Source organism: Vespula vulgaris, chromosome 1, assembly GCF_905475345.1.
Source record: "Vespula vulgaris chromosome 1, iyVesVulg1.1, whole genome shotgun sequence".
NCBI lineage: Eukaryota > Metazoa > Arthropoda > Insecta > Hymenoptera > Vespidae > Vespula > Vespula vulgaris.
This window is the reverse complement of record NC_066586.1, coordinates 17,836,168-17,860,374: the sequence shown is the minus strand read 5'-3', so window position 1 is coordinate 17,860,374 and position 24,207 is coordinate 17,836,168. Positions and strand designations below refer to the sequence as shown.

General features: G+C 32.5%; 2 protein-coding genes across 4 annotated transcripts; one reads left to right on the top strand and one right to left on the bottom strand.

Moving 5' to 3' along the window:
* The first annotated feature begins 3,064 nt into the window (after positions 1-3,064).
* On the top strand, positions 3,065-9,924 carry LOC127061619 (LIM homeobox transcription factor 1-beta-like). Its single transcript, XM_050988755.1, has 5 exons — positions 3,065-3,813; positions 4,681-5,100; positions 7,984-8,289; positions 8,703-8,801; positions 9,033-9,924. The coding sequence occupies exons 1-5, from the start codon at positions 3,594-3,596 to the stop codon at positions 9,284-9,286; spliced, it is 1,299 nt and encodes a 432-aa protein (XP_050844712.1). The 5' UTR covers positions 3,065-3,593; the 3' UTR covers positions 9,287-9,924.
* A 158-nt stretch (positions 9,925-10,082) lies between these two features.
* On the bottom strand, positions 10,083-23,261 carry LOC127061606 (proton-coupled amino acid transporter-like protein CG1139). 3 transcript variants are annotated; one of them, XM_050988723.1, is made up of 10 exons: positions 23,107-23,261; positions 20,072-20,156; positions 17,541-17,637; positions 17,312-17,428; positions 16,465-16,737; positions 15,005-15,089; positions 14,394-14,666; positions 13,635-13,813; positions 13,339-13,508; positions 10,083-12,514 (listed from the first exon to the last, which is right to left on the bottom strand). In XM_050988723.1, the coding sequence occupies exons 3-10, from the start codon at positions 17,600-17,602 to the stop codon at positions 12,249-12,251; spliced, it is 1,425 nt and encodes a 474-aa protein (XP_050844680.1). In that variant the 5' UTR covers positions 17,603-17,637; positions 20,072-20,156; positions 23,107-23,261; the 3' UTR covers positions 10,083-12,248. The 3 variants fall into 3 exon arrangements, with proteins under 3 accessions (XP_050844680.1, XP_050844690.1, XP_050844700.1); XM_050988733.1 differs by having other exon boundaries at positions 22,985-23,217; XM_050988743.1 differs by lacking the exon at positions 23,107-23,261 and adding an exon at positions 22,784-22,945.
* Positions 23,262-24,207: the final 946 nt, after the last annotated feature.

Here is a 24,207-nt window from a genome sequence, read left to right as displayed (position 1 = left end):
ATATATCAATCAACAAATATATGTAACAAAATTAATTCAAATATTTTATAATAAATTATAAATAATAATAATAGCAGTAAAATGTTAATAAAACTATCTCTTAATCAGACAATAATTAAACAATTTTGCACGTAGGTATTAATAGTTCTATTGGTCCTTTTAATAGGAACTTTCGCGTTTAAATGGTTAGATATGTTCCAGCACATATTAGGATATATGGTGATAAAGAGAGAGAGAGAGAAAGAGAGAGAGAGAGAAAGAGAGAGAGAGAGAGAAGTCCCTCGATGCGTGACCAAAGGGTGTTTAGAAGGCCACATGCGGCTTCTCCCCCGCGGTATAATGCACGAACCGTATCAGCATAATTACACGGATAGCGTTAGTGTCACATCTCGAACAATGCTCTAAAAGAGGGAAGTAACCCACGTGGGGTACGTGCACCTGCAAGAAATGATATTTCATCCGGCATGTACCACCGATTTTCACTGCCTTTCATGCTACCGTCAAAATCCTAAGGGTTCAATGTGCCTACTCCCTAATTTCTATTATAACCGAGATAAGACTAGGTTAGCTAATACTATTCTTGCATCGTGACCAACATTCTCTTTCACTTACTCTCTCTCTCTCCCTATCCCTTTCTTTCTTTCTCTCCCTCATTTTCTCTCACTCTTTAATTCTAATCCATTTCTGGAGAGATATCATTTGTTATTTCACAAATAATTTCATTTGTTTTCAATGCAAATCCATGTAGATTTTCTGATAACAATCGATAGTGAACAGTTATAGTAATTCTTAATAATATTGAGTGAACGTATGTTTCGTTCGTTTTTGAAGTAAGATAAAGAAAAAGAGAGAAAAGGAAAAACGAATGACAGTATTCTCTATCTTTTTTTTTTCTCTTTTTGTTTTTTCAAGCAAAATCGAATAAACTTAGAAATTCATCGATTGTTGACAATAAACTCAAATCCCCGTTATTGGAAAGATATAATTAGAAATTTCGAAAAGGATGTCATCTTTCGGATTTATTTCGGAAAGATCAATGTAAATTTAGTGATAATAATCGATAGTAAGTAGACACCGAAACGAATTCAGTTCTATTTATTCGTTCAATATTTTTGTTAATTAAATATTTATTGATTATATAAATAAATCGTATGTAGTATACGAATAAGATATAAATAATTGTCATCGTTGAGTCACTTAAATTACCTATTGATATTTTATGAAGAATAATGACCGATTTATTTTGAAGAGCGATCGAACATTTAAATATATCGATCGAATGAGTAGAAGCCGAAATAATTTTTAATAATATTAATTGATGAACGTAAGATAAGAGAACGAAGAAGGACAGAGAGAGAGAAAGAGAGAGAGAGAGGGAGAGAGAGAGAGAGAGAGAGAGAAACAAGGACGATAGTGCCAGCTATCATTCTTTTCTCTCTCTCCTTTTTTTCTTATTTTTTCTTTTTTTATCGTTTTTTTTTTTCTACAAAAATCGAGGGTGCTTAGAAATCCATCGATTGTCCGCAACGTATGCTCGGTGTCGCGTCCGATTTAACGATTCTGAATAACCAGGGCGGTGATCGGGGACCCCCCTGATCTGCACGTGTTTCCCTCGAAAAATACTTTGCATCACCATCACCGTCAACTTGATGCCCCTTTGTACGAGCAGCACGAAGGGGCATACCAGATTGACGAAAAGAGAGAAAGAGAGAAGGGGAGAGAGAAAGAGAGAGAGAGAGAGAGAGAGAGAGAGAGAGAAAGGGAGAGAGAGAGAGAGAAAGAGAGAGAGGGAGCTTCATACTCAACTAGGCGTATCATTGGGGGGATTCGTCCATGCAGCATGAAGAACAGAGACAAAGAGGCTATATAGGCTTTTATTTGGCAAACATTGCTGATAGACGACGCCGGACAAAGGACCGGCATTGTCGCGTATTTACGCGGACTGACAAACGACCAAATACTCTCCGTACACGTAGACTTTCATGAAATTCGCATGGGTCACTTCGATCGACGAATTCGTACAGATTTCAGTAGCTTACAATTTTTCAAACAGTCGAATCGTTCGATACTATTCTATTCGAGAGATATTCGATACGATAGGACACGATACGATACGACTCGAATCGATGATTAATTTTTATTCCAAAACAAAAAAAAAAAAAAGAGAGAAAATAACAATATCCTTCTAATCGTAAGATATTATACGGGGATATAATATACGGCAATTATATTCCGTTTAAGAATAGTATAGTAATAAACTGATGAAAAATGTCGTCAAAAATGTTGATCAAATTTTCAAGGATATTCGTGGATACGTTTTTAGATAGGACAATTCGGAGGGTTCAAAGGAAAATGAAAGAGAGAGAGAGAGAGAGAGAGAGAAACAGGGTGAAAAAAATAGGATAAAAAGAAGGATAAAAAGAAGGATAAAAAGAAGGATAAAAAGAAGGATAAAAAGAAGGAAGGAAAAGGAGAAAACAGTGGTCCATTCGTTTAGGTTCGCGGGCAGAGCCCCGGCGTATGTACGTCGGTGTTGGTCCGGTGCGTTGGTCGCTAGAGATATTGATCTCCGTCTCGTCGAGAACGAAGGAGAGGAAGGAAGGAAGGAAGGAAGGAAGGTAGTAGAGGTGTCGTTGGGGTTGAGCACCGCATCCTCCGGTACGTCCCCAATAGAGCAACGACAACAAGGGCGTATCCACGGGGAGCCAATCGCGTAGCAGCTAGTGGAACGACTAGGGGGTAGTGAATAGATACGCCCTCTCTACCTATCTACCCTCTCTTGTTCTCTGAACCGTGGACGAAGAGAAACGTATACGGTAAGAGGAGATGGTGGGGAGGTGAAGAGGACAAAGAGGGATGGGCGGCAGGTCGAATGGGACGGGGCGGGGGTGAGAGGTGAGGTTGTTGAGGGGTCACTGTTAAGGGTGGGAGTCGAGTAGGTGGTTGATACCGATCATGGGAAGGAGAGAACATTGGAAATAGACAAAGAGCGACGGAGATAGATAGAGAGAGAGGGGGAAGGGGAAGTGTATCGGGGGTGGGAGCGAGGTAGAATTTTCATCGTCGATGCGGTGGGTTCGCGTCAAAAAAGCTTTGGAAGTCGGCCTGGTGACACACGAGTGAAACGCATACGACTGTTAGCGCGTGTTAGCGTGAATTTTCCTCCTGAAAGACGTACTTCTGTCTTTCGTTATTTTCTTTTTTCTTTTTCGTCATAGAGATAGAGAGAAAGTTGGAATAGAGTATTAAAAGAGGAATATAAAAGGAGGAAGGTTAAGAAGAAGGAAGAAGAAGGAAAAGAGGAAGAAGAAAAAGAGAAAGAAGGAGGAGAAGAAGAGAAAGAGATCTTTCTTCTTTCGTCGTCTTTCGATTTCGTCTCTTTCTCTCTCTCTCTCTCTCTCTCTTTCTTTTTTTCTCTTCATCTCTCTCTCTCTCTCCCTCTCTTTTTCATCGTATCTTTCGTTTGTGATAATCGTCGATGAAAAACATGTGTTCGTTTTGTAAATCGGTGATCCTCAAAGAGATTCGTTTATCACGAAGCTCGATTCTCGTGGAGGAGGTCCTCCGTGTCCTCTCTTGAGATTTCCCGCGCGATGTACGACACCGTACGTACCGAGGGACCGGTAAAGTGTTGCCAGATCGCGTGTTCTCTTCTCGGGATCGTGCGACGATTGGTGAAGTCTATTCGTGACACGATGTTGGAATTCTTTACGCCAGTGCCAGGTTCATTGAATCGGCAGCCCGAACCGGGACAGCCCGTATCTGCCGGACCATCACTTCCTTTTCGTTCAACAGGGGACAACAATAACGCAGGTCAGTTTTATAATCTTGAGGAAAAACCGATGTCTAGAAAATGGCGACGGGAACGATGGACGAATCCGACGCACAGAAACGACCGTCGCAAATATCATCTTCCGTATCACGATTTCATTTTATTTTATTTCTATGTCTTTTTTGGTTATTTTTTTATCTTTTTCGCAATGTTATCAATTCGATAATTCTTTGGTAGTTTTGGATTTGCGTTGAAAGAAAGAAAACAATGATCGATCATCGATTTACGTATCACCTGAATGATCCTTTAATATCATAACGCGAAAAGATTTGGTTTGTTTATCGAACGAGCGTAAATGTGTATGCGATTGAAATGATTTTTCTTTTGTCGAAGTAGACCGATCAAACGTGCAGAGAGTTTTGAAACGACGAAAGTATCGCATCTCGTTATTATTATATATCCAACCAAATCGTAATGTTTTATAATATCGTTAGAGACAGATGATACGCATGTAACTATTTTAATTTCTCAACCGAAGAGATCCTTTTCCCATTAAATTCTAATCCCCAACAATCGATCCCGTTATCGTTTTATCAGCGTTAGTCGGCGATAAGCGTTTGAATAAATCTCCTCTGTTTCTCCGTATCTATATACATTCATTTTTCTTTTCCCTATTTTGAGTTAAGTTGGACGATTTATGAGCCATAAAGTAAAAATGAGGAGAGATTTTCTAACAACCCTGGGACGTATAATATTTTCTTTAAAAGTAGAAAGTTAATCCCTTTACAAAATCTCTTTTTAAATGTCCTCAGGTATGTCTATAAAAATACCGTAATACCTATTGTAACGTGACTAATAAAGAATAAAATAATAGAATCGAATAAAAAGTCCCTGTAACGATTTTACAGAATCGTCGGTTTCCGTCAAGACGGAATCCGGGCTACTGGAAACGATCTGTGCTGGATGCGGGCGTACGATCACGGATAAGTACGTGATGAGAGTAATGGAAAGAAACTATCACGAGGAGTGCCTCTCCTGTGCGGCATGTGCCGCACCGTTGTCGCAATCCTGTTTCATACGTGACCTCAAGTTTTACTGTCGATCCGATTACGAGAGGATCTTTAGCGTTAAGTGCGCCCGATGCATGGAGAGGATCAGCTGCAGCGAGATGGTCATGAGAGTTGCCGGCTTGATCTTCCACATGGAATGTTTCGCCTGCTGCATGTGCGGCCAACCGTTGCAAAGAGGCGCTCATTATATTTTGCGTCAGGGACAACCGATCTGCATTCAGGACTTGGAACACGAGCTTTACATGAAAAGTCCTCAAGGTTAGTCACAACAAAACGGATAAATATATCGATCTCTAAATTAGATACGCCCCTTTATTCCTTCCTAGTCCTCTTAATTTCTTTTTTCATATTCACCACATCCCTTCAAACCGCACCACACCGGTCCACGCTTATTTATCAACGAAGAAGGTTCACGGTTTCAGACGTTTATCCTTCTTCGATCAGAATGTACAACATTTCACTTTTGAATCGTCCCTTCCCGTATAGATCGCACCGGTATCTCGATTTAGGCTACAACTATTTGGATCTATCCGTACGGATTATTTCTCGTGAACGTTGCTTTCTTACGTATGAAACACGTGAGATCGATCGAATCTAATAGGTATATTCTTAGAAGAAGGTAGGTCTGTTCTCTCACGGTTCACGACAATTAGGCAAATTCGAGGCAATTCAATCTCGAAAAAATAAAGTGTATATGTATATATATATACACATATTAAAATTGTAATTACCTTGGATATATATAACAATGTTTTGTCATTCTCGAAGATATTTTTTATCGTATCACACTCGCTTCTCACCTTCTCGTAATATCCTATCGAATCAATGATCTGTCGTCGATCACGAAGAATCAATTATGATTTATTTGACAAAGGCGCTTTTCGAATTTTAATTAAGACTGATTAACTACGTTAGAAACTAGTAGACGATATGATAAAAAAAAAAAAAAATAATAAATAAAAAACGAAAAAAAAATCAATAACGTTTTGTATTAAGCCAGCGCCATATGCAAACGTATTGTATAGTACATACCTTGTTGCATTGTTCGCAGGTTGTTGTACTACAATCTAAAGACATCCAAAGTAAAAACCTTCAAGAATTTCGAAACAAGGCTGTCTCTTTCCAAGGTAATTACAAATTAAACAAGCGTAATTAGAAGACGATGATTACGAAATAAATTAACAAACACAGAGAATAGTACCGTAAACACATCGAATATCAAATATATATACATATATACATACATACATATATATATATATATACATATATATATATACATATATATAGATGTGTATCTACGTAGGTACATATATACATAGGGTGTCCCAGGTTTAAACGATCAAACTTCACCACGAATTCACCATACATGTTCTGTATTTCTAGAAATACGGAAAAATGAAAAAATCAAATTTTATATAAACATATTGCCGCAGGAGATTTATAAAAAAAACAAATCAAAAAACATAAATAAAATTTGATAAGCAAAAAATACGAAAACTAAGAAAAATGGCGTGATCGTACATCGCAACGTAACAATCAAATTGTTTACAAAATCGTGATTTTAAGGATTAATCAATTAAGACTTTTAAAATCTTGAAGTAAAATAAGGATGAAATTTCGTAGTATCATAAACTCGATTTACTTACGATTTTCAAGACTTGCATTAGAAACGATAAAAGTTACTTTGAAACGGATATATAAATCAACTTCTTTTTTCAACTTTGTATTACATTTTTTTCTTTCTTTCTTATTTCTATCAATAAAGAACATAACGATGAAGTACGATGGTTTTAACATAAGACATCCTGTATATCATACATATGAGACAACTTACGAAAATGAATTTCTTTTTAATGAAAACGATAAGAATTGTATATCGCCCGATCAAAATAGGTCTTCATTCACTGAATTCGTTTCGTAAGATAGAGAGTATAAGTAGATGGTGTCGGTATTATGTCAGACCAGAGAGACGTTCCTATCTACTTTCTATATCGAACGTGTTATCTTTCGCGAGCTCATAATAACGTATCATTTGAGTGTATTCTCACGTGAAAGCAGTATCACGTTGTAGAAGAAGCCTTTCGTAAGATATCGCGGTAATCGTAGCACTCAAAGTAACGACCCTTCCCTCTTCCCTCGTTCCCTACTCTCCCTCTTCCTCCTCTTACTCTTCTTTCTCTTCTTCTTCCTCATTTAAAGTACACGACAATCGCTACATCCAGAATTTCTAAAGCTAAGAGCAACAGTCCTGACTTCCTCCAAGTTTCGCCAAGTTTCCAAAGACCTTTCTTCCTTCTCTCCTTCTCTCTCCCTCTTTTCTCTCTCTCTCTCTCTCTCTCTCTCTCTCTCTCTTTCTCTTTCTCTCTTTCTCAGCTGGAAACGGTATCAACGTTTATTCCCTCATCGAAAGGTGGCGCCTTTGAACTCACAGATCAATACTTGCCCGACGGACGAATCACCTTTTTTTTCTTCCTTTTATTTTTTCTTTTTTTCTCTTTTTTCGAGTTTCTTTTTTGGAAATTAAGATCACACATACATATATATATATGTATATATATATTGAGTTCGAAATTTATACGAAATCGAAGATAGACCTTTGATTTCGAAATAGATAAATTATATATTTCGGTATTTAGTTCGGATGATTATTTAATTTTTTGTGAAATTATTCGTGCATCGTAAATTTTGTCTCTACGGATAATTACTTCGAAAGTTTAGGTTTAAGTGATATCGAATTAATTTCAAAATTCGAATTAAAATTATTTGAAATGAATTTTTTAATTTTTGCAAAAATATTCATAAAATTCGTTTCTTTCTGAAAAAAAAGAAAGAATTCCAAGTTTCATCGTTATTACAATTCAACGCGAAATTTTATCGTATCGTTTCATTGATATAATTTTCATCGTTGATCAATGATATGTTTCTATAAATTATAATGAATCATATCGAATTTATTTCAAAGTTTCGATTAAAGTTATATCAGAGAAACCTTTTAATTCGTGTAGAAATATATTCATAGAGTTTCCTTTTTGAAAAAAAATATTCAAGTTTGATTTTTATTATTATTAGAAATTGAGGAAATTTTTTTATTTCGTTGATACAACGTAGATCGTCGATCATTGATAAATTTTTGTTTAGATGACGATTTATTGGATGAAAATCGACCACGAGATGGTCGAAGAGGACCTAAACGGCCACGGACTATCCTCACGTCGGCTCAAAGGCGACAGTTCAAAGCGTCCTTTGAAGTCTCGCCAAAGCCTTGCAGGAAGGTACGAGAGGCCCTGGCAAAGGACACGGGTCTCAGCGTTCGCGTCGTTCAAGTTTGGTTTCAAAATCAAAGGGCGAAAATGAAGAAGCTTCAGAGGAAAGCGAAAACAGAACCTGGATCGGACAAAGAGCCTAAGGAAGAAAGGAGGACGGAAAGTCCTCATAGCGATCATAGTAAGTTTTTCATTCATTTGAATTACAATTTTGTCATAATATCGAAGATTTTGTAAAAAGATTTTATATGAAAATTTCATACGATCTTATACGAACGTTTTATGCAATGATTTTATATCAACATTTATTATAAAGTTTTTATATTAATTCTTTTATCATATAATAATTTTATACGAACATTTTTCAAACATACATAAATTTTATATCAACGTTTTATACAAGTATTTAATATTAACAATGCATATAAAAAATTTTTTTATACGAATATATCTCGTGGAAAGATTTTTTTCTTTTTAAACGAACAAAGTATATAAACGATTTTATATAAACGTTTCATGCGATCATATTATACAATCTCATATTATAAATGTAATATATAATTTTACCATAAAAATCCTATTTGATCATTATAGGTCATTACTTGAACGCCATAAATATGCGTGATGGTGAATCTTCCAACTTTCCATCGGCCACACAACCACTCAACCCGAACCATCCCTTTTCACCGGATGGTGAGTATTCAGTGATTATTTTTTCATCTGCATGAAAATAAATTTATTTAAATAATTTATTTTATATTTTTTTTATTTATACAAATGTATATATATATATATATACAATATTTTATATATACAAATTACTTTCTGTATAGAAATCTTATATTTTATTTTATACATACAAATTTTTATATATTATAAATTTTTATAATATTATATATCATATACATATATATATTTTTTTAGACGGTTATCCAGCCAACTCCGGAGATAGTTTCTGTAGTACCGATGAATCTCTGGACGGTGTCGTTAGCTTTGAAATCGGCGAAAATGAGAGCGGTGGTGCCGATGGAAGTCATCAGGGTGGTTCTCACTCTCATCATGGTTCTTCATCTCACGAAGCACCCTCGTTGTCACAAGGTCTACACGCGGCTATTCACAATCCTATCGACAAACTGTTCATGATGCAGAGTAGTTATTTCAGTGGTGATCACGCGTAATCTAAGTTTTTTCGTGTTGTATATTATTTCTTTCCCTCTTTCTCTCTCTATCTCTATTTCTCTTTCTATCTCTCTCTCTCTCTTTCTCACTGTCTTTTTCTCTCTCTTTCTCTCTCTTACTCTCTTTCCATCTCACCGTCTCTGTCACTTCTTCTCTCTTTAACGAAGGATATAAAATGGAAAAATTTTAAGAAAATGGAAGAAGAAAGTCTGTCATTGCAGCTCGTATACATATATATAAAGAGGTAGAGAAAAAGAGAGAAAGAGAAAGAGAGAGAAAGAGAGAGAGAGAAAGAAAGATTCGTTTCATTGGCGTGCATAAATGGGACGAAAGGGTATATAAATAAATAAATAAGTAAGTAAGTAAAATAAGAGGAATATAAAGTGTGTAATAACGATGTGACTTCTTTATGGAAGAGAGTTAAAAAAGATAATAAAAAAGGAAAAAGAAAAAAAAGAGAGAAAAGGTAAAAAAGAAGAAGAAGAAGAAGAAGAAGAAACGAGAGGACGAAGATGGTCTATGCTAATGCGAAAGTGCAAGGCATTTATTATTGTACGATGTATCCTTCGATTTTCCCATGTATAAAAAGGCGTATATTTAAACATTCAAATCCCCAAAATACAAAATTATTGCGGAATACGTCGAGACGCAAAACAAACCCCTAACTCCTAACCATTCCATTTCTTTAAACAAAACAAAGTTGGATCTTTGTGTTCCATTGATAAAGGAAAGTGATGATTATTATTATTAAAAAATTATTATTAGAAGAAGGATAGAAAATTCAGACGAGCGAAATAGAGAGAACAGGTAAGAATAGATCGTTTATTCAATCGAAATCTTCACAATGTTTGAAATAAATCGAGTTTACAGATATGTATGCTGTAAGCTGATAATACAGATGGTATTACAACGATAAAGAGATTGCTTTTGAAACGAGCCTGATCTCGATTATAAGACGTAAGTCCCGGCGATTTTTTGCGTGTATGCTATTCGATAATATAATTGTTTTTATTTCCTTTAATATTCATTTTTATTATTATTCATTATCGTTCTTTTTTTTTCTTTTTTTTCCTACATTTTATATTTTTTATTCTAAGTTATATATTTATTTTCATGCGTCGCGCAAGTGCCAGCTTTAAATCAACGCCAGTTCTTACGTATACCTATGATCAAAGGAAAAAAAAAGAAAATATGTATGTGTGTGTGCGTATATATATATATATATATATATATATATATATATATGTATATATTTCTCGCATGATTTTCAGATAAATGAGAGATTTAAATAAAATAAAAGCGATAAAAAGGCAAAACAAAAATCCAAGAAAAGAAAAAAAAAGGATAAGAAAAGGAAAGAAAAGAAAATTCGAATTTGCAGGCATTGCTCTATATCAGCTGTTCTCTTTTTCGATTTTATTTCTTCCACCTTCCTTCTTTCTTTCTTTTTTCTTTCTTTCTTCCTTTTTATTTCTTTCTTTCTTTTTTTTCTTTCTATTTTTTCCTTTTTTTTTTTGCTTTTTTTGGCTTATTTTTATTTTTTTTTTTTTTTAATTTAATACTTTAATTTACCCTGCACTGTGCGACTGTGTGTCAGCGATTGCTATAATAAATTTGTTATTAAAAATACAATATATATATATATATACCTATATATATATGTATATATATGTATGTATGTATATATGTAGGTATGTATTTATGCATGTATTTTATACGATAGAGTGTGACTTATTATTTACGTATATTACTTTCATCTGTCAACAGTGAGCTAAAAATTCTCTTCGAAAAGCTTACCACCATTCTTGTTCGAGTGATGATGCATTTGAAAAAAAAGCTTCGCGGCAATAAGCACGTTTCATAATATTTCTAAGTACTCGCATCGCCGCGACGAAGAATTTCTTTTCTTTTCATTTTTTTATTTTTGCCTTCCCTTTTCTACCCTTTCTTTTCTTTTCTTTTTTATTTTTCCTTTCATTTAAAAGCCATTCGAGAGTACGACGTGTTGAAACGACGAAATTATTTTTTTTTCATATAACAATTAGATCTCTAATTAATTTTTAAAACGTCGACATGTTACGTGTAGATAACTATAGCATAGTCTTTTATAACAATAATAACAACAACAATAGTAACAATTTTTTTTCTTTCTCTTTCTTCTTACTTTCTCTCTTATTACTTTTTATTCACTCTCCATCTTTCTCTCTCTCTTTTCACTTTTCTCTTTCCTTTTGTCTCTCTTTTTTTATAGTTAGTTAAAAATAAAATTAAAAAAAAAGAAAGGAATAGAAAATAAAAAAAACAGATATAATAAAAAAGAAAAATGGATCGATCTCTCTTCTCGCGAAGCGAATGCGTCAATAGAAATCTTCGATCACAGTTTTGAAGCGAAGTTATATATCGTTCATTTCATGGGGATCGTTAAAACGCGTACAATTAACAATCTATCCTAACTAAAATCGCATCTTTATTATATATATATATATATATATATATATATATATAATTATGTATATGTATATATAATTATTCATGTTTATGTATATATATATATAATCATTCTATATATAATATACAATAATTATATTTATATATATGTATTTATATATATCTCTAGAAAGTAATTTTTATCGTCATAGAGATTCGAACAGTCTAAGTATACTAATGGCGGTGATACAAGAAGCATTTCCCGAATGCTTTGAGATTCTTAGTCTCTCTCTGGTCATATTATACGTATAAGAAGGTACATTATTGGTTAATTATATCTACGGCACGTGATTCTTCTCTAAAAATTGAAAAAGCTTTACGTTGCGTGCCAATCTCTCTCTCTCTCTCTCTCTCTCTCTCTCTCTCTCTCTCTCTCTCTCTCTCTCTCTCTCTCTCTCTTTTTTTCTCTTTCTTTATCTTTCATTTTTATTTTGTTCTTATTTCTTCTCTAGAACAAATTTCGATCGATCAATTTTAATCGCTCTGGTTTATGGCACCAGGACTGAACGAGAGTATAATGTCGACTATACTGACGTAAGTTCCAACAACGAGACCTATCAAACCAAACAATATCAAACAGAGATCCTTTATTAGGAATAACTTGAATGGACCTAACTCGTCTGGCCAGAGTACACATATTTCGATTATGGCTGGAAAGGCTATTCCAAGGGCAGATAGACATAAAGCTCCAAAAAGAGATATGAATAGGCCCAATCTTGGTATAGTGATCGCCAACGTAACTGCGAATAATAATATTTAATTAATAATTAACTACAATAAATTATATCATACTTGATTAATTTGTACTGATTAAGTTTTTTTCTTTTTTCTTATTTTTTTAATTTCTAATTCGTTGAATATAACTGGTGACAAGCATTCGATTTTGTAGGTTCTCTTTTAAACGAGTAAAGTATAATATAAAAAAAGTATGACAATTTATTAATATTTCTTATCTTTTCTTTTCCTTTCTTTCTTTTTCTTTTTATAAAAAATTCTGAAAGAATTATTAGATCAACGAATAGATAATTAATGATTGATTGATTAATTAGGATCGATTATTTTGTATCGACTAGTTATTTGTTTAATTCTTTTTTTTTTAATTTTCCGACACTTTGAATAAATAATAATTAATGATTGATGAATCGGTATTAATTATTTTATACTGATTACATTTTTCCTTTCTTCTTTTTTCTTTTTTTGAATTTTTAATTTTTGCAGTCAAAACGAATTGACTATTATGACAATAAATGACATTAAATTTGGTAAAAATTGTCTTTTTTCAAAGAGTAAAGTTTGATATGAAAAGTATAACAATGTCTGAATATTTCTTAGTATCTTTTTATTTGGAAAATGTTATGAAAGAATTATCAGATGAATCTATTGATTTGTCCATGAACCTAATAACATATTTTTATCGCATTCGTTCGGCTCGTTCGTTCTTATTTTTAGTTTCCATTCAGTACAATAAAGAGTAGGAAAGAAAAAAGAAAGAAAGAAGCATTTGAATAATTCTTAACTTAACATTCAAAATAATGATTGATTGATTTACCACGTTGATACTTACACGTTACCAATGTAACGACAGTCCTACAAACGTATTCCCAAAAGAGTTTACGATTTTGTATACGTTGATTAAGATAAGTGTTCCAGATAATTTCAACAGGTACGTATCCTTGTAACGCGTAAGTTATAAAAATTGCTATTGCAAACATGATATTGATAGATTGAGCCATCCTGTCGAAAGACAAATTTTTTTTCTTTCATTTAACATGCTATTAATACGTTTATTATTATTATTTTTTATTTCCTTCTTCTTTTTTTTTCAATTTTTTCGTTAAGACTCATATAATAGTTACTTACACTTGATCTTGCGGTAAATTGAACGTAACGCTTCCGCCAGCGTCCGATCCATATTTCAAATAACCAAAGAAACCCATAAGAATGTAAAGAGTAACGATAACACTCATACCAATGTTGAGAACACCACAATATCCTCCAAAATATTGCGGGGTCTTCATATTATTTTCCAAAGCTATTATCTGTAATGAATGATATTGTTTGAGAACCACTGGGATATTTTCGAGTAATCATGATACGTTATTAAAGTAATAACAGGGGCATTGGTGCGATACATTGTTACTGTCTTCTCCAATGCCGCACTCTCGAGCATGCACGTATATACTGGGTATTCAATTTGAATAACAAAGATTATTGGAATGAATAGTCGGAATAGAATATTTTCAGACATATCGTTGACTCAACATTATAAATTCTCGAATTTATCGTTAATAATTCTTCGAATGATTATCATTAATAATTATGAATTATTGTTAACGATTTCTTTTAGAATCGATAGAGAAAAAAAGAAACGAGACACCCGTTATAAGCGAGCACTTAATAATTTACAAGTCGGTGTCATTGAATCGTCCATCATGTGTCGACTATTTCTAATGTCTTCTATAGCCCCACGCGTTATCTCACGTTTCAATGATCTTAGATAAAGAAATTTTTGACAAATTGATCTCACCGATTTACGACAAGCTATATAATATAAAAATAAAAAAATAATAATAAACGGAAAAAAGAAAAAGAGAAAGAAAACAGATTGTTAAAACTCACCACACCGACAGCCTCCAATGCGAACAAAGTCGTACCAAAATAAAGAGCAAAATTTCTCACAGTACCAAACATTTGTCTTTCGCTTAAAGACGGTAAATCCTCGAACATATAAGCTATTATCATTCCCAATCCAATGAAGGTTATTATATTGGCTAACGTAGAAAATGGCGCCAATAGTTTTAGATTTCTAATGTAGTTCATCAATATCAGCGGAAGCAACAAAATGAACATATGGATTTGTATATCCAATGGTTCCCAGTACTGGTCTGTCACCTGTATTCATCAAAATGATTCATTGTCAATAAGTTTATGAACGTTCATCGTCAATTCGTCATCACAAAATTTATAATTTAATAATAGAATATACACACACACACACACATATATATATATGTACATAAATAATGTAATATATATATATATATATATATATATATATATAGTATGTATAATATATATAGTATGTAAGTATGTATAAAAATAAAAAGAAAGAAATAAATATATTATATTTCTATTAGATTCGTCTAAACTGCTTTTTTAGTCATTCTCAGTTTCGACAAAATAAATATAGCCTTATTTATCATCTGTCTTATAACATTCTATTGATTTACCTGCTTTATATTTTTGGCTACAAATACTATGTAAACACAGCAAATTCCCAATTGATATGTTATCATAAAGCCATCTACTAGTCCTCTGAAAATAATATCATTCTTCGTATTATCTTTTTACCGTTTATAAAAAATAAAAAAAAAGTTAAAGCAGATTAAAATATACTATTATTTATTTCAACGATCGTTTCATACATTCCTTCGCAATTAGAATCTTTTATATTGCTCTCTGTTATCGATGCTTTTTTTTCATCGTAACAACAACAACAATAACAATAATAACAACAACAATAACAAAAACAACAATAATAATGCTACTCTGTAGGCAACATGCTGTTAATCGTGTATTAATTATGATCAGCTGTTCTAATCTTCTTTCTATGATGATATTAATGATGATCTAATAAGCTTGATCGTTAGTATTATTTTTTATGCTGACACGTGAACATTACAAAAATATTTTATTTTATTTTATTTTATTTTATTGTTCTTAATTTATGCATACAATCGTTCAACGATTTTCTTTTCAAGCTATTTCTTTTCGTAACAAATATGATAAGATGTCTGATTATTATACGTTCAAAACGCTAATAACTACTGCAGAGCTATAGACGTTTGCTAGTATCTATAATACAATATAATATGATAAAGCAGAGCGTTACTAATCAGATATGACCGTAACTATTAATTTTCATCTATTTTAATCTCCATGTCTCGTTCTTTATTTATTTATATCCCTTTTTTTATCGTTTCAATCGATATATTATCGAAAATATTGATAAAAACAGGACATCGAACTTCACAAGCCGAAAAAATAAAAATTCAAAATTGAACCGTCCACTTCTCGGTAGACCACTCAGCCATTTTAATATCGGAACGTAACATCACTATCGGCCTTATATTGTGGTACTTAAAAAACCCATACGTATACATATATACGTATCGCTTGTGCAATCTCACGTAATTATGAACGAAATATCCGACCATAGCCCTTTTTTTTTCTTTTCATTTTTCTTTTTTCTTCTTTTCATTTTTATTATACCGCCCGAGTCGAACAACGTAGCGAAGAACGACAGAAAAATATTTCCTTACTATTAAATATATCCCTTCGTACGTGAAAGTGCAAAATACATGCCACCGAAAAAAAGATTGCTATACATTATTTTATTTTCTAACACAGTCGAGACACTTCTCTTTTTTCTTTTTTTCTTTTTTCTTCTTTTCATTCTCTCTTTAAATTGTTAATACTCCGTAATGAAAAATACGGAGAGTGCATAAGCAGTGCGGTTGACGTACGCGAACGTAGAACTTCGTGGAAGAAAATGAACGAAGAAATAAATGGATTAAAAAAAAAAATTAAAGAATAAAAAAGAAATGAAGAAAAAAAACAAAGAAGAGAAAGAAAAGGAAATACAAAGTAGAAAAAGAAGAAATTTCGCAGAAACGTTGTTTATACTTACGGTGCATACGGCGAGAACCATTTTATACATTGAGGACCTTGTTCGAGAGCGTACTTCATACTCATTGGATAACTGAGTATAGGAACTCTTAACCGTTTACATAGTTTGTATTGCGCCCTGACAAGTACGTGTAAGCAGTATGTACATAAAGTTCCAATAATGACGGTCGCTACTGCACCAGTCAGAAGACCACTATTACAAAATGCATTTGGCATCGCTAGAATACCGGTACCCAAGCTTCCCTTTAACAAGTGTATCAACGTTTCGGCGTTTCTAAAAAAAAAAGAAAGAATGATAGATCAAATTTTGTAAATATCTATTATATCATATACAAATGTTTCTATCTTATTCATGCCTTATAAATTTTAACAAATAAATAAATAAATATATATATTTTTTATTCAAATATATATATATATATATTTTTAAATATATACATATTTTTTTTTAATATATATATATAATTTATTCATGTATTTATATATTGTGTATTTATATACAAAATATTCATTTATTTTATATATACACGATGTAAAAAAATCTATATATCTGTGAATGATCAATAATAATTTGTCGACAATGATTTTAATGAAAAGTTAAATTACAAATTTTATTATTGTTATCGAACCATTACGAAAATTGAAATAAAAATTATGAATTAAAATTTACTGTTCCTATTTCTAACAAAAAAAAAGAATAGAAATAATAATAATTGATAAATACTGTCGTGTCTACGAACATTATTGTTTTATTTCGATTAGAAATAAAAAGAAAAATGTTCAAACGAAAAAAATAACTGGTCGAAAACTCTTTTTTTCTTTCTTTTTTTTTTGTTTTTGATACTTACGAGGTTGGATTCGGTACATTGCGATGTTTATGAGGGTCATAGGATTCCTCGGATACTGTCGGTGACGTAGGAGCATCCGGTGTACTTAGACCACTAGTTGCTACCTCGTTGTTAACTCTAAAATTGGAATTAATCAACGTTACAGAACTGCATAATATCTTTAATTATTCTTCTGTTTCTTTTTTCTTTTTTCTTTAAGCATGCATCTTCAAAAGTATAAATGATATACTTGTATGGACTTTGAGAATCGATGAGTTGCATGTTTATTGTCTCTCCCTTTGCTTTCTCCATGGCAGTAGAAATTTATTGTTCGAGCCTTTGCGTCACTGTAAAAAAAAAAAAAAGAAAAGCAAGAAGAAAAGAGGAAAAAGAAAAAAAAAAAGAAAAAAGAAGAAAGAAGAAAAAAAGAAAAGAAGAAGAAGAAGAAGAGGCAGACGAATAATAATCGAGATCACGCTTGTCCTTGAATCTCTATGCAATAGTTCATAAAGATTCATTGAGAATGAAAGAAACAACGAACGTATTCCTTGAATCAACCGAGCCAGTACATTTCGTTTCAGTAATTCGAAGGATAGCCATAAACTCCTATCTGGATTATTTAATAACTCCCGTAACAAAGGGTTAATCTAAGAATATTAACAATACGTCATTTCATAGTTTATGAAATGCGTAATGTTTTAAATGAGCAAAATAGATAACAGATCGCTTCTATTTTTATCTATTGTTATTGTTATTTTTTTTCTTTGTCTTTTTTCTTTCTTTCTTTCTTTCTTTCTTTTTCTCTCCCTTTACTTTATTTTTATTTAATAACAAAACGAACGAACAAACGATTTGTCGTTTACGAATATCTATTTTCTTTTTCTTCTTCTACTTCTCTTCTCTTCAAAAGAGCAAGAACAAACGACCTATATTTATTAACAGTCTCTAACGTTAGGATTTTAATCAATTGGAGGATGTAGAGCATATACGGCTCCGATGAAAATGCCAATTTAATCATGCGAATCCGTTCGAAGATATATCTATCTACGCAACTTTAGCACATTCTTTGAAGGAACTGATTGCTCTTAATTATTAAATTTAGGTCAAGCGTGCTTGACTGAAGGTTGACACAACGTGTCATCTCGATTTAATCATTTTTAATTTTTTGTTTGTTTTTTTTTCTCCATTTTTTTCCTTCCTTCATCGCGATATAATCTTTAAACGAACAACTGATTATCTGATTTTTCTCTATTTTCTGTGTCTTTCTATTTTTTTTTGTTTTAATAATATCTTTTTCTAGTGAAAAAAAAGAAAAAACAACAAAAAAGTGCCCAAGTTCCTTTTCTCTTTTTTCTATTTTTTTTTTCATAATACAAAAGAAATAACGATAATACTATTGCGTAAAATAATTCGTAACAATTCAAAAATAAGGATATCATTATATCCAATCGGTACAGATAGATCGACCCTAATCCATCATTTTATATATGCGTATATCAGTCTCATCTAATATCTTGTATCGCATGCAAGTATCGTTTATGTTATAGTCGAGTATCGTGGGACGTTAGAAATGCGATAACATCGCGATCGCATTCTCGCAATATTAATGTAATAGAGACAATGTTCCTATTTTTCTCTCTTCATTCAACAACTCTCTGGTTTTTTCTCGATCTTATTTACGAAATCAATCAAACAGATAAATCTTTTACAAAGAGCAAAAGTTTTCTTCTCCCTTTTTTTTTCTTACTTTCTTTTTTTTTACTTGTACGAAACAATCGTTAGAATAAACCGGAATAAGAATCGATGAGTTTTACATTTTATTAAATCGTTATAATTCTGAAAAATTTTTATTTCATCGATCAACGAATTATTTTTATTTCGATTCTTTTTTATCAAAATATAAAGAAGGAATCTCTTGAATATTTTGATTTCATTGTTCCTTTCTTTTCCTTTCGAATAATAATCGCAAAAACACGGGAGACAACATACGTAGATATATGAATGCGTTAGAACAGAATAGATTCCGCTTCAATCAGTGAACGTTTCCGGATTACGATTTCGCTTTAACAACTTCTTAACTGGCTTAGATAGCAGACAAGGACATGGAATTAACCAAGTTCAGTCTAACGGAATCTCGAAAGATTTCTAAGTCTTTACCAATAACATCGCGATATTCAGAGTGCACGCCTATATTCAACGTCAATTCTCCCTTCTCTATTACCCCCTCCCCTTCCCCTTCCCTCCTTCCCCTTATTCCCCGCACTCCTCGTTCGTGCCTCGTCCAATAATATAGATCGAGAATCCACCCCACATGGATGGATTAATCATGAAGCAACGAGACCGATTTACATATATACTGTACATACCTATGTACATCTATGTACGTACATAACGTACATACGTGCGTAAGTACGTAGATCATTTTTTCTATATAAACTGATATCATCGATATCGATATCGTTTAATGGCTTCGTCGTAAATAATATTATATCGATCGTACTTTGAATTCTTCCTTTTTCTCTTTTCTCTTGCTTTCTTGATCTTCGGGAGAGAAATTTTACAATTTCTATATTTTTTTTCTGCTTCTTTCTTTTCTTTTTTCCAACCTCGCGAAAATTTTTATCGACGAAGATTTATTGCAATAATCGCAAATATATTGATACACTCGAGAAATTTGTTTATGTGGTGAACGTTAGAAAAAAGTTCTTTCTTTTTTTTTAAATGAGTATTATATCGATTAAATATATAAAAGAATATATATATATATATATATAAATTTACCTGTTAAATTGGAAATAAAGTTCTCTTCAGCAACCGTTGACGCATAAAAGTATTGGCTATCCTCGGTTGCTGTCGATAATGCCTCCTATTAATTACAACGACATATTAAGAATTAGTTAAAATTTATATCAAAACGTTCGAAAGATAGAAAAATATCTTCTATTGGTTATCTAACCCCCATAGTGTAAGTTATGTAAAAATAATAATAAAATGACGATAGGAAGGACGATATAAGCAATATGCAAAGTGTACTTGGATAAATGAATTGGACGATGAAGTATGATGATGAACGAGCAAACATGAGAATCGTATGATCTTTTAAAGGAACGAACGCACTCGGAAACATAAAACTGATCGATTGTGAGTACAAAGAAATCTATTTCTTTCCTTTTTCCCTTTTTCTTTTTTTTTCGATACATACAAATCGCTTTATCAATATATCATTAATAATAATTAATTTTAGAAATAATAATTCCCGTTGATTAACTTTTCGAAATCTTTCCATTGAACATTATTAATACAAAAAAAAGAAAATATGATAATTTCACGTCTTCGATGCAACTCAGTTTCTTTTTTTTTCGTGCAAACGACTCAAAAAAAAGAAAGAGAGAGAGAGGAAAAAAGAAGGAAAAAAAAAGAGAAGAAAAGAAAAGGATCAAAAATTATTATCGAATATTAATCGATATCTACGAACGTATAGTTTCTATATTCGTAGATTAAATCTTTCTCTCCCTCTCTTCGATCGATCTGAATATTTAATTTAGGATCAATTTTTAGTGATCTATATTGTAGTACAATGATACGATACGCTGTAGTTTATTCTACTCTATCTACTTTCTCTCTCTCTCTCTCTCTCTCTCTCTCTCTCTCTCTCTCTTATGGACGAGATACGGACAGGCAGCTTTATTGTAATCGATCTCCTAATTCTTACTTCCTGATAGAGAGAAAGAGAGAGAGAGAGAGAGAGAGAGAGAGAGAGAGAGAGAGAGAGAGAGAAAGAGACCATTAGGGAAACCCATCAACTTCTCGTCCCCATAAGTGTAGGAACAATGTCACTGGAATATATTTACACCTCCACTAATTTTAGGCGGTTCAAGGCTTATGATATGAATACTGCTGACATGAACTATTTTAACCTGATGCATATGTTATTTCCGAACGCATGAGATTTAGGTTGTTGCTTCTTCGTACTCTTCATCGTCTTTCTCCTTTCCTCTTTCTCCTCAACGCTTTTGTGCTGGCCAACAAAAATATCTCCTTTCTCTCTTTGTTCTTTTCTGTTTCTTTTTTTTTGTTGCCTTTTTGCTTTTTCTCTTTTCTTCTTTTTATTTTCTCTTTTTTTTCTCATTTTTAATTTTTTTGGTTTTTATTACTTTTTCTCATCTCTCTCTCTCTCTCTTTCTCTCTCTCTCTCTCTCTCTCTCTCTCTCTCTGTGTACCTCTCTGTTTCTATCTATCTTACCCCTTGAAGTCGCGTAACACTTGGCAATCTTTGCATAAACTCTGTCTTAACTTATCGAAATGACACATCGTCTGTTCGTCGATTTATTATGCACGAACTGTAGATATTTATGTCCTCAATAATTGATACTAATGAAATATAGAATGGTTTTGTCAGATAGTTGTATTAAATGTAAGAGACGATACATGACTCTAAAGACATTTTCTAACATAGACTTTATAACTATCTAACAAGACTTCATAACTATCTAACATCGTTCGTGACATCGTCGTTCTTTTCTTTCTCTCCTTTCTGTTTTTTCTTTTTCTTTTTTTTTTTTTTTTTTAACCTACGCCATCCTTCGTGCAAACTTTCGCGTTCGAACACAATATTTTATTAGAAATATGAGAAGGAGAAGGAGAAAGAAGAAGGGAAAGAAGAAGAAGAAAAGGCAATACGTCTTTCAATAATGATCGAGGCTTATCAAGAGAAAAGATCTTTTGATCTTTTTAATTAAAATGAAGGGAGAATCTTCGAACGTGTTCTACAAATTGGTATGATATAAAAGACGACGACGATTCAGATACAGTGTATATAGATCGATAAGAAATAGATCGTAATTAAACTGATCGTGATATCTAACTCTTTCTCTCCCTCTCTTTCTTTCTCTCTGTCTCTCTCAAAGAAAAATTTATTCTAATTAACGTAATACGTGGTTGACTCTCGCTTCGCTTCATGATTTCTCGCGAAAGCAACGATTTAAGTAGTATGGTCAAACGTTAATTAAGTGACCCCTATTTTGTATTCAGTGCGATGAAGTAAGCAGTGGTATTAAGATCGATAGAAGAGAGAACCGTTATGCAATTGTTGAACCGTTTATTCGATTCAATTGATATCGCGTTTATATTGACGATTCGTTATAAAGTATAACTATCTGTACTCCATATGCGAACGATTGATATTATTATATATTATTTTATTTCATTTCCGAGGAACTTTGTGTTATTCGAAATGAGAATAATGATCCTGATTATATTTACACGCGGTACGAAATAAACGTCTATCGATCCCTTGGATCTTCACAAAAGTATCATATATATATATATATATATATATATATATATATATATATACACATATACATACATATACATATTTGCTTTGTTTTGTTTGTTCCTTTTATTTTCTCCGTCTCTCTCTCTTTTTTCCATTTTCTTTTTTTTTTTGTTTTTACTACCACAGTCATCTAGAAAAAACATTTTTCTTTATACCTTTTTCTTTTCCTTTTTTCTTTACTCTCACAAAAAATTCGACCGAATTTTTACGAAGTTTATTTGTTCATTCAACGCACTCGCGGTATCTCGCTTTTTCTTTTCATTTATTCTCGTTTGTTCCTTTTTTTTTTTTACTTTTTTTTCTTTTTTTTTTCTTTTTTCTAATTTGTTTCTCTTTTTTTTTCAATTTTTTCTCACCGCGTAAAAATCGCGAGCACCGTAGCAGCTCGAATTATTTTCTCATTTCGTCTTGGTCCTTTCACGTTTGCGTTTTCTCCTTTTATATACCGTTTCCCTTACTCTCGTTCGTGTCGACTTACCAAATGAAACACATCCGCAGATACAATAAATTTGTTATAACTCGTCGGATACCCGTTTATAACTCGATCTTTAAGAGGCAACTTCCTAACGCTAATGCGTCGGCGACAGAGGATGTCTAGCGACTGCCCCACAACTATACCACGTACACTTTAATTTCCTACGAGGTACTCTCGCTTGTATAGCGGATCACGTGATTTAAACTAAACTCACTTCCAACGCCTTCCGTTAAATGTATGCGATCGCAGGAGATTTTTAGACATCGTTTAGCACCCGAGATATTGTTAAATCCTGACAATGATTATCGAAGGAACACGTACATACATATACCTCTCTTTCTCTCTCTCTCTCTCTCTCTCTTTCTGTGTGTGTACTCGTATGTACACAAATTACAACGAATCCTTTCAAACACAAAAATAGAAAATAAAAGGCCAAAGAAAAAAGAGAAATAAATAAAGCGTAGTATTTAGAAGAGCTAGCTAATCGACGCTTCGAAACTCGAACGAGTAAATTTTTTGCATTTCGAACGAACGTGATAACAGATAAATAAATTTTAAATAGGTATATTTAGAAAAAAAAAAAAGAACAAAAATTTATTTCCCACTTTTTCCCTTTCAATATATTCAAATAGAAAATAATTTTCGTTGAAATATACTTATACATACACGTACATGCACACACAGATATACGCATAACGAATATCTGCGCCCGCGCAGACACACTGGTAAAGCTACTGAACTTAAATACACATACATACATACATACACACACGCAATACGTACATTCACAGATACACATACATTATATAGTCCATGCATTATGATTCAACTCATGAAGAACAGTCTTCAATGGCATAATAAAGGGTTGAAATGGTGCGTTACGGCGACGTATGGGTGTTCACGGGCAATGGGTTCGAAAGGAAACCTATTGATTTTGAGGTACTACCATGAAAAAAGAAGAGAAAGGTTGGCATGTTCGTCGATGAGGGATGAATCGAAATGGGAGGGTAACTAAATCAAAAGGATTATTTTGAGGATATCAGAAATTAATCATTATCATTATATATATATATATATGTATGTATGTGTATATATATATATATA